This window comes from Populus alba, chromosome 10 (genome assembly GCF_005239225.2).
Source record: "Populus alba chromosome 10, ASM523922v2, whole genome shotgun sequence".
NCBI classification, from domain to species: Eukaryota; Viridiplantae; Streptophyta; class Magnoliopsida; order Malpighiales; family Salicaceae; genus Populus; species Populus alba.
In genome coordinates this window covers 5,624,562-5,634,829 of record NC_133293.1, presented here as the reverse complement: position 1 = coordinate 5,634,829, position 10,268 = coordinate 5,624,562, and the positions used below count along the sequence as shown (strand labels likewise).

The following is a 10,268-nucleotide window of genomic DNA, read 5'->3' as shown; positions in this document are numbered from 1 at the left end:
ATTTATTTTTTTATGTTAATTTTTTTATTTGACCCGCAATAAAGCACAATTCAATTATACAATTATAGAAAATACTAAAAGGCATAGAAAAATTATTATGCAAAGTGGCATTGCAGACCAAGACATGAACAATGTGGATTGCCAAATGCTCTATTTTTTTCATCCTTAATTTTTTTTTTTTTTAAGTTTTGTTCTTGCAGGACCAAATTAAATGGCCAATTTAAGTTAAATTTTGAGCAAGTTCAGGTTAAAAAAAAAAGGATCAATGTGAAAAAACAGAGAAAATAGAATGACAATTTCACAATTCAAATAGAAAAACTCACTTCGGTCCTCCTACTTTTTAAATAATAATTTTTTTGGTCTCTCGATATTTTACAAACTCAATTTTGATTTTAAACTTTATTTATTTTTATTTTCCAGTTTTTAATTTGAGAGGAGAGAGAGAATGACTAGATTACGATTGAAGAGAGAAAACATTTTAGTTAGCACCAATTTCGGCTACAAAAACACTGATTTTAGTGTTAATAAATTTTATTCGATGAGAGGCATTTTCACCTAAGTTCTCTATCCTTTCTCTTGCTTAAAATGATAGATTTGAGCTTGATGATTTTTTTTTATTTCAGGTGTTTGGGCTGATTTTTGGGTTGAAAATCAAATTTTTAGACAAAACAAACTTATGACCAACTTTCAATCCCTAAAATGGGTTAATGGATAACATGTTTTATGTACTATTTTTTTTTAAAAAAAATAAAGGATGGAGAACATGTTGCTTACCTTTTAATATAGAAAAAAAATAAAAAGATCTAATGCGTAGGCCAAATCTCTTTTGAATTAACTACACTCGTAGGCTTGCTAGCGCGCTTTTCTAGTTTTGGTTTCTTTTTAATCTTTTTTTTTCATGTTTGTTTTATATTTTTCTATGTTTTACACTTTAGTTAATTGACTAAAAAATAATTTGAATTCTTTTATTGGGTATCATTGAAATTCTTTTTTTTTTCCATGAAATTAACAATTTTTTTTATATTAGTGAATATTTCTTCATACATCCCTTCATGATTTTTTTAAAAAATTTTAATCATTATATTTTTATTGTTATTTAATTAAATACTGTATAATTTTTTTGTAAAATTTTATAATATTATTTTTTTATAACATTACCCTACATTCTGTTTTTCAGCCCACAATAATAATTTTAGCTCAGGAAAAAACTTTTTTAAACTACACTAAAAAACATTCATGCTACTACAATTAAAAAAAAAAAAAAAAGTGCTAATGATTACTTTTGTTTTCTAATTTTTTTTATTTATTTATCTGGCCCATTGCCTGGCACGGGCCATCTAGTCTTGGTCATGCTAATATGCTATTGCTAGTAGATAGTCTTGGAAGGAAAACAAGGGAGACTGAAAACATCATAATATATCAACGGCCCAGAAGAAAGCAGCCACTCTTTCATGTCCAGCAGCAATCACAAATTACACCCAAAACTGAGAATCGGTGGTGACTAACTGATCGGAGAGCGAGCGAGAGACAGAGCAAGCCAAACACACGTCTCTTTTTTTATTTATTTACAAATTAATAAATACAATCTGGGTTTTGAATAATTTTGATAGCAACTATCAAATCAGCAAGGCATCATCATGTATAGAAGCGCAGTTTCGCGTCTCAGAGCTCCCAAGGTCAGTTTCATCTCCTAAATTCCTAATCCCAATAACTCCATCTTGTTTATGTCTTAGATCTATTCATAGACTTGTGGGATATGCTGCTATCTGCCTGGTTTATCAGAAAATATCATTAAAAGAACAAGAGAAAGGAAACAACCTTGCCTTTACTAAAAACCCATTTAACATTTAATGATAATTTGGCATGGCTGAGTTTCTGTGGCTGTTATTTAGCCGTATACCACTTTTTGGGTTGTTGGGCCTGATGTGATAGTGGGAAAATTGTTGTGTGATTAGGGCTGCCGTAGGTATCCTACAAGATTTGCAAGTTCGAGTGCAGCTGCCTTGCAACCATCCTCTTCCAGTGGTTTCTTCAGCTGGCTTACTGGTGAAAAGTCCAAGTCTGTGCCACCTCTAGACTTTCCACTTTTAGGAGTTGAACTCCCTTCTACATTGCCTGATTATGTTGAACCTGGTGTAACTAAGATTACTACGCTTGGTAATGGCTTGCGAATTGCATCTGAAACATCACCGGTATCTATGCTTGTATCCTTTTCTTGAAGGTTTCTGTTTTTATGGTTGTTGTCCATTTTAGCTTATTGTTTGTCATTTCATGCTCTTGTATACCAGAATCCCGCGGCATCAATAGGGTTATATGTTGACTGCGGCTCAATATATGAGTCGCCAGCAACATTTGGGGCCACCCATGTTCTGGAACGAATGGCATTCAAAAGCACAAGAAACCGTAGCCACTTGCGTGTTGTGCGAGAAGTGGAAGCAATTGGGGGTTCTGTACAATCCTCAGCATCTCGGGAGCAGATGGGATATACATATGATGCTTTGAAGACTTATCTTCCAGAGATGGTTGAGCTACTTATTGATTGTGTGAGGAACCCTGTCTTCCTTGATTGGGAGTTCAATGAACAGGTAAATCATTGTTGTGGTGTTATTATGCATCTTTGTGAAACTGCAGATAAGTGGTGCTCACACATGATATTCTGCCCCATGCAGCTTCAGAAGGTGAAAGCTGAGATCAGTGAAGCTTCAAAAAACCCTCAAGGTTTGCTTTTTGAGGCAATTCACTCTGTGGGTTTTTCTGGTGCTTTGGCAAATCCTCTTTTAGCTCCAGAATCTTCAATAGATAGATTGAATAGTTCACTCTTGGAGGAATTTGTAGCTGTATGTGCAAGTGAAAATTTTCTTTTCTGTCATCGTATCCTTGAATTGAAATTATTGCTTGTTTCTAGAAGTATTGCATTCTTACGTTGAAGTTTTATTTGAGTTTTTCAGGAAAATTATACTGCTCGTCGTATGGTACTTGCAGCTTCTGGTGTTGAACACGAGGAACTGGTAGCCATTGCAGAGCCCCTTTTATCTGACCTATCTGATAAAAAGAGCCCTGGAGAGCCAGAATCTGTTTATACTGGTGGTGATTTCCGTTGTCAAGCTGAATCAGGGGTATGTATTAAGTTGTTTCTTAAGAACAAAAATCATTCTACCATATTTTACTCGTCTATAGTTGTCAACTTTGACTTTCCAACACAGGACCAGAAAACCCATTTTGCTCTCGCATTTGGACTAAAAGGTGGCTGGCATGATGTGAAGGAGGCCATGACTTTGACAGTTCTTCAGGTTTTCAAAATTTGATATATAATATATATATATATATATATATACATATACCTAGCTGAATTTTGCTTGGTTATTTCTATTTGCACCGTGACTTCTCCTTTGTTTCTTTTTAAAACTTATCAAATATGATTTGACGGGAACAATTAAATTATATGTTTAATCATATTTTAGATTCTAATGGGAGGTGGTGGATCATTCTCAGCTGGTGGCCCTGGGAAAGGAATGTATTCAAGGCTATGTAAGTTCTCTGCATATGCCTGATTTAATGGACATGTGAATTGATCTTAAATATACATAGATAGAAGAGCGTAGTAACATTTCTCCATTATGCTACAAGCACACAATTTTATTGGTTATTATGCTTGTAGGTCTTGGATACGAATTCTTAACTGTGGGGTCAGTTACCATGGAATGCACTTTATTCTAATAGTTATACTATTGGATTGCTTTTCTTTTCTTTTTTCCTACTAATGTTTTATTTTGACATAATTATATTTGTTTGATTTGATGGGCAGATCAACGTGTCTTGAACCAGTATGACAAAGTTCAGTCGTTTTCAGCATTCAGCCACATTTACAATCACTCTTCCATATTTGGTATCCAAGCTACCACAGTAAGCTACCACCCAGAACCTTCAAGTGTATATATGGTCAAAGAAAACATATTTTACATCTGACAACTTGTTAGAAATTTCTTTTTCTTTTTTAGCAGCAATCTCTCAATACTATTAGCTAACTAGCTTTTTTTGTAACATGCAGTCCATATGCTTCTTGTATCTTTTAAGTTTTAACATGTGAATTTTGAGGGGGGAAAAAGAGAGGAAGAATGATGAGAAAATATGATTATAGTTGCATGCATCCACATGTATGATCATGTATCAATTAAAGACTAACTTAACTACGAAACAGTTATATAAATTAAAGTAATTTATGCATTTCCAACAATGCTAAGATTAATATTTTAAAGACTGTATTTTAACTATATATTAAAAAGTGCACTGATCACTAAATCTATTCAGTTCCTTTTCCATTCAAATAGTATTTATTATTATCTCCCTTACGTGATCATCCTTTTTTTTATTTATTAATTCTACTCTTTTTTTTCTCCAATCTCTCAATGTCTCTCACCAAATGGCAAATATAAGAGTAAAAGTAATAATATGAAATCAAAGACATGATGAGTGAAAAGGCTGATGATATGTTTAAGCCGGTTAAGCATGCAACTTTCATGGAAATATGGTCAGTTTAATATTGAAAGGCATGGCTGATGAAACTCCCCTTTCTCAACGCTATAAAATAGTGAAAAATACTGAAACAAAATATAAAAAGTTATAGGGATGATACTGGAATTGGAATTAATTTTCCTAAGCAGGTTTTTTCTTGTATTTGGGAACATGTGTATTAGGAGGATTTGATTTGGAATCATACATAATATGGTCAATGTTCTCTAGCGTCAACATGGAAGGACAATTATGTGACCTTTTCGGGCTTGAGTTTGGTGATGTTGGGTTTGACAGACTTTTTTCTTGTTGTTGTTGTTGTTGTAGCTGTTGCTGTTACTGTTATTACTATTATTGTTATGGTGACCTAAAATGCACACTGCATGTAGCATGTAAAAAAAGATGAGGGCATGAATCCAATGGTAGCTGCTCTTGTGCCTAATTTTTTTGCTGTATTTTTGCATCTTTGCTCATGAATTTCTAATTTATAACATCAACACTGTAAGAAAGTGAGCTGTTTGCTCTATGACGCTGGTACATTGTTATTATACTTGTGTGAGTGGATATGTCTCCATGCACTTGTTTGACTGGACATATGCAAACTTATGTTCAGGAACTACCATTGATGCCTACATTTGGTGGTGTTTTTTGAATCAAGCCCACATTATGCCATGCCATCTCTACATCATTTAGCCTAGGTGATCGACCTTTGCTGATTTATTACTTAAGGCATATGTTAGGAATATAGAAGCAGTGGCATACCTGAGTGTGTTCCCATGTGGATTATATGTTATTACTGTGCATGTCAATGCCTCTCATCTTATGTTTCTGGATGCAGGATGCAGATTTTGCATCATTGGCCATTAAGCTAGCAGCTAGGGAGCTAACTGAAGTTGCTTCACCTGGTGCAGGTTTGTTGTGATGCCCTTATCCTTTGCTATTATTCTTTCTGCTGTGCAAAATCTGACTTTATCATGTTGCAAACATGTTTCTCTTTTGTTTTTTAAAGTTGACCCAGTGCAGCTACAACGTGCCAAACAGTCAACAAAGTCTGCCATTTTGATGAATTTGGAATCTAGAGTATGTAAACAATATCTTTCTTTCTTGGTATCAATCATGCATACTAGAGCAGTGCTGCCGGTGGATTGTTAGACTGTATCTAGGTTTCTTGAAGTTATTTTCTTATATTTATGTATTTACTTATATTTAAGGTATATTTTGCAGATGGTTGCTTCGGAAGATATTGGTAGACAAATTTTGATGTATAACAAGAGGTATTATCTTGTCCCATGCTATCCAGTACCATATGGACACTTATTTTCATCAATCAACTCATTAGAAATAGTAGATTAGGGATCTCATACCAATACTAGAACCTTAATGAAAGCTGTAAGGAGAATAGAGAATATAATAATTCCTAAATGAAACATTTAAAACTAAGTAACTTAATAACCTAGAATACTGGAATACTGGATTATCTAAAGAAGGAATAAAATAAATTACACCATTTTCTTTCAAAAACAATCCTGGGAAAATGTTTTACACTTGGATATGTTATTTTTTAATGTTTGGCAATTTCAATGAAAACTTCTTGAAAATAATTGTGTACTCTTTGGTGTGTGGGAAATAGTTTTAAGAAGGAAACAATAAGCATTTAATTGGTGTTCAGGCACATGATTTAATGAAAAAAGTGGTCTTGTAAAACATTTTCATCTCTTGAGAACCACACATTATTTTCCCTTGTTTTGAGCATCCCTATCCTTTGACTATAAAATATTTTTCATTGACATTGGAGAATGGGGTTATATTATACCTAAGGATATTTCATGTGAGACAAACGAAGCCTAATAAATAAAAAGCCAAAGTCAACTGCATTTAAATTTGAAGTAAAATATATTCCTAACCAGAATTACTTCATCTCTACAAGGGATATATAACTAAATCCCTAGAAAAGCTAATGGCACATAAGAAATCCGGGATGTACTCAAATAATGAGATACATGTTCTTTTTTGGTTGGTAAAAACATGGTCATGACTTTTGAAATGCAGAAATATGAAATCGTTCAATATAATAAGTTGTTGACCTTCATGCAGCCCCATTAATCTATAACAATGGGCATGCTACAAAAAACAAAAAAAACCGCATCCTCTTCTGTGCATGTTCTTTATGGGAATGACAGTCAGGTTGCTGGAATAGTCTTCAAATTGCCTTGCCCTGATACAAATTATACTTTTACCCTTCACCTTGAGCTCTTCTTTCTCTAGAATAGTTTGTGAGAATTCTTCATCATTGTTTTCACGTTCCAGGTCAATTGAAAGAAACACTTAAAATCTTAGTTCAATGATAAAAATATTCAATAATTTGCTTTGATTTCCTATAAAGGAGGTTACATAATGCTATGTGCCAAGGGTCAGTGCTATTGGGTTGCATTTCAGGGAGACAAACTGAATTGAGACTGCTCAGTTAAGATGATTTGTTAATTATCTTCTATTCTATATCTGTGTATTGTTGTGCATGTCTGTGTTTGTACACTGTATTCTGTTAATTCCACATTTCTCAGTCTCCCCTTCACTATTTCTCTCTTGGTGATGCAGGAGCTTCTAGAATCAAATAATTTCTTTGATTTTGATTTTCTTTCTATTTAGCAATTCTTCTTGTATTTTAGATCTCTAGTTGTCATGTGACTAGCATGTGATGTTTATTAATATTAGGCAGCTAGTTGTCATTTGTGATTTCTTTTTGTACAATTGGATCAGGTCTTTTTAACTAGTAGAATTAGGCTAGTACCACTAGGGCTATTTTACAAATCTTTTTTTTTTTTTTTATCAATCTATATAGATTTTAGGGGTTTCTCCATGAATCCTAAACCTTGTTTTTCATTCCAGCTTCAACTATATTCATTCTTCTAGACTTCTACTATAATTGTCGTTTAGTATTGTTTTCCTTTTCTCACCCTGCATCACTCTGCCTCCAGTCTCTCTCTCTAATTTCAGGGCACCCTTCAAGAAGTCATAATATCTGTCCTAATGCCATCCTCAAAACTGCTGTCTGCACCATTGAAGTCCTCTCCCCATTTTGGTTCCTGGCATTGCCCAGAACACCATGTTATTGCCCTTGTTTTAACCCATTTTGATAGCCCACTGGAGATCACACAATTTTAGAGTCTGCCACTGATATAGTGAAGCACCAGCTCATGCATTAATGTCTTGTAGATTCTCGTATCACAATGAATATGTGTTAATTTTTTTTGGTAACTCATTAATGACTCCACAAGTTTCTTTGGAGGTTGATTTCCCGTGTATGATCTAGGCCAAATTAGCTATATAATGTTCTCTAAGATCATTTCTTTACTCGCAACATTTTCCATCCGCAGGAAACCGTTGCATGATTTCTTGAAAGCGATAGATGAGGTTACATTACAGGATATTACCCAAATTTCCCAAAAGCTTATTTCTTCACCTCTAACAATGGCATCATACGGAGAAGGTATTCCCATTCAGTAAGAATTCTGTGTTTTGTATCTTGGCAGATTCTTAGATTATTTACCTTTTCTTTTGACTACTTTCCTGCAGTTATCAATGTCCCAACATATGATACAATCTGCAGCATGTTCAAGTCAAAATGAGCCTGTCCACTATTAGCAAACGGGAAGGTCCCCTGACAAACGTACAATTTCTCTTGCAACCAATTTGAGTTCAAGTTATCTTCAATGGTCCCTTTCTTTTCCTTATCAATAAATTGGTGAATCTTTGGCCAGCAGCATTTGATATGACTGACGTTGCCTTACACACTGTGTTTTGTTTCCATGCTCGGCTTTGTAATCTATATCTTCACGGTCATTGTGGAAAAAAGTTAGTGGTTTGGATGATATTTTATTGGTGATGGGATACATCATGGTGTCGATTTATGCATTTTTGTACTTAGGATATTGATTTATACAAATAATTCCATCGTGATGTTGAGCATAAATGAATTTTATTTTCAAATAAATGAATAAAGGGCCATGAACATGGAAGCATGGAAAGGCATCTTATAAACGATACAGAATGTCTGCTTAACTGGAAATGATCTGAAAAGGTGCAGCTTGCTGATAATCAGCATCTACGGGAGCTAAATACGTATAAATTGTTATTTGTATGTGTTTTTAACGTATGACTGTAGTTTATAACGTTATTCAATTCTATATTAAGAAAAACAATTACTCAGAAAAGAAATAGTAAGTTATAATTTAGTTGGTGTTTTTGATGATTTTACTTTATCGAAGTTATTATTTATCGCAGTTTCTAATTTTACTCTTTAAAATATTTTTTAAACTTTGTTTGTGGTAGATAAGATTGAAAAATTATGGTTACATGTGAAGGATATTATTTTAGGCAATTAATTTAATTTTAATGAAAAACTAATACAAGGATTAATTTACAGTTAATTATGAAAATATAAGGATTCAATATTAGTTTTTTTTTAAAAAAAACTTGAAAAGATTAACGAGTTGTTTTCACTAAAAACAAAAGATCGAATAATTATTAATATAAATTAAAATAAATGTGTAACCATCATATTCAACATGCTGTAAAAAACTCTATTTTATCATATTTAATCGAGATGAGGCATATAAAATCTGTTTAGATGGCTTCAATGAATTAACTAGATTTTGCAATCACTTGATGGGGAGCTTTTCCTTCTTTATGGCTAATTCCTTTCTACATAGATTTATTTATGGAATTATACAAATACATGAGCCATGAGCCACTTGGTAAAGTTTTTATCATCATCATTAAACATGTGTTGATGGTATAAAAATTCAACAACTCCATATTTACTCACAAGAAAATAAAATGTTAAGATATAGCATGTTTGATATGAAAATTTTACCCAGATGTCATTTTTAATATCGAGATGACATGTATTTCATGAATTTAAGAAATGATGTGGTAGATGATAGACGAAATGTCACTAATGACAAGGAAAACACCTTTCTAAGGATTCTTATTTTATTTTTTACTTTTTAGATGAAAAAAAATAGGGCGCGTTTGGTATTATGAATAATTATAGACTAGACATGATAATTTTGTTATGAAGATGTTTGGTGTACCTTTAACTAATAAAATAAATCATTCTTGTGCTGTTCAAGATAAAGAAGAAATTTTTGTCCCACTAAAAAAGACAAGACAAGCTTGTCCATTTCTCTATATAAGGTGATGTAGGCAGAATCTAATAGGACAACACAAGAATTTTAATGAGCAAAAAAGATTGCATGAACCCTAAATTTTCAAATTTATTCTCTAAATTTTAAGTATATTGTGGTTATCTTCTTAAGAGGTTTACAAGATTTTTAAATAGATTAGAAAAATCTACCTCCATTAGAAAATAACCTAAAAGCAAAAAACATTAAAAAAATTAAAACAAGTTTGAAATAAAAATAAGGAATCTGAAAATTCTTAGGAAAAATAACAAAATTGACTTAAACAACAACTTCTGAGTTTAATTTTGAAAGATCCAACATTCCAAGTGATAAAGAAGATTTCTTTGAGAAAAATACATATAAAATCACCTGGAAAAACTTAAGTCTGATTCAACAGTTGAATCTTTTGTTATCTTAGTATTAAGGTGTTAAGCTAGCCTATTGTGACCTGGTCTCCTCTTGTACCAAGACTTGTCTGCATCTGCTAGGATATCCACATAATCTGTTTGGGTCATATCCCTATCTAGTAGTATTAAGTCCTCACCTAAATGTTGAGAACTTTCAGTTTTTACAAGC

The 10,268-nt window shown here is 32.9% G+C and overlaps 1 protein-coding gene across 1 annotated transcript; it reads left to right on the top strand.

Moving 5' to 3' along the window:
* The first annotated feature begins 1,352 nt into the window (after positions 1–1,352).
* Positions 1,353–8,479, top strand: LOC118044710 (mitochondrial-processing peptidase subunit alpha). Its single transcript, XM_035053152.2, has 13 exons — positions 1,353–1,676; positions 1,956–2,192; positions 2,289–2,585; positions 2,670–2,837; positions 2,949–3,116; positions 3,204–3,290; positions 3,462–3,528; positions 3,806–3,903; positions 5,348–5,420; positions 5,519–5,589; positions 5,734–5,783; positions 7,884–7,996; positions 8,083–8,479. The coding sequence occupies exons 1-13, from the start codon at positions 1,638–1,640 to the stop codon at positions 8,133–8,135; spliced, it is 1,521 nt and encodes a 506-aa protein (XP_034909043.1). The 5' UTR covers positions 1,353–1,637; the 3' UTR covers positions 8,136–8,479.
* Positions 8,480–10,268: the final 1,789 nt, after the last annotated feature.

Bases quoted from the DNA above. Each gene is read 5' to 3' on its own strand.
- LOC118044710 (XM_035053152.2), top strand. From the start codon at position 1,638: ATGTATAGAAGCGCAGTTTCGCGTCTCAGAGCTCCCAAG. The intron at 2,193-2,288 runs GTATCTATGCTT...CTTGTATACCAG, and splicing joins TTGCATCTGAAACATCACCG to AATCCCGCGGCATCAATAGG. The intron at 2,838-2,948 runs GTATGTGCAAGT...TGAGTTTTTCAG, and splicing joins TCTTGGAGGAATTTGTAGCT to GAAAATTATACTGCTCGTCG.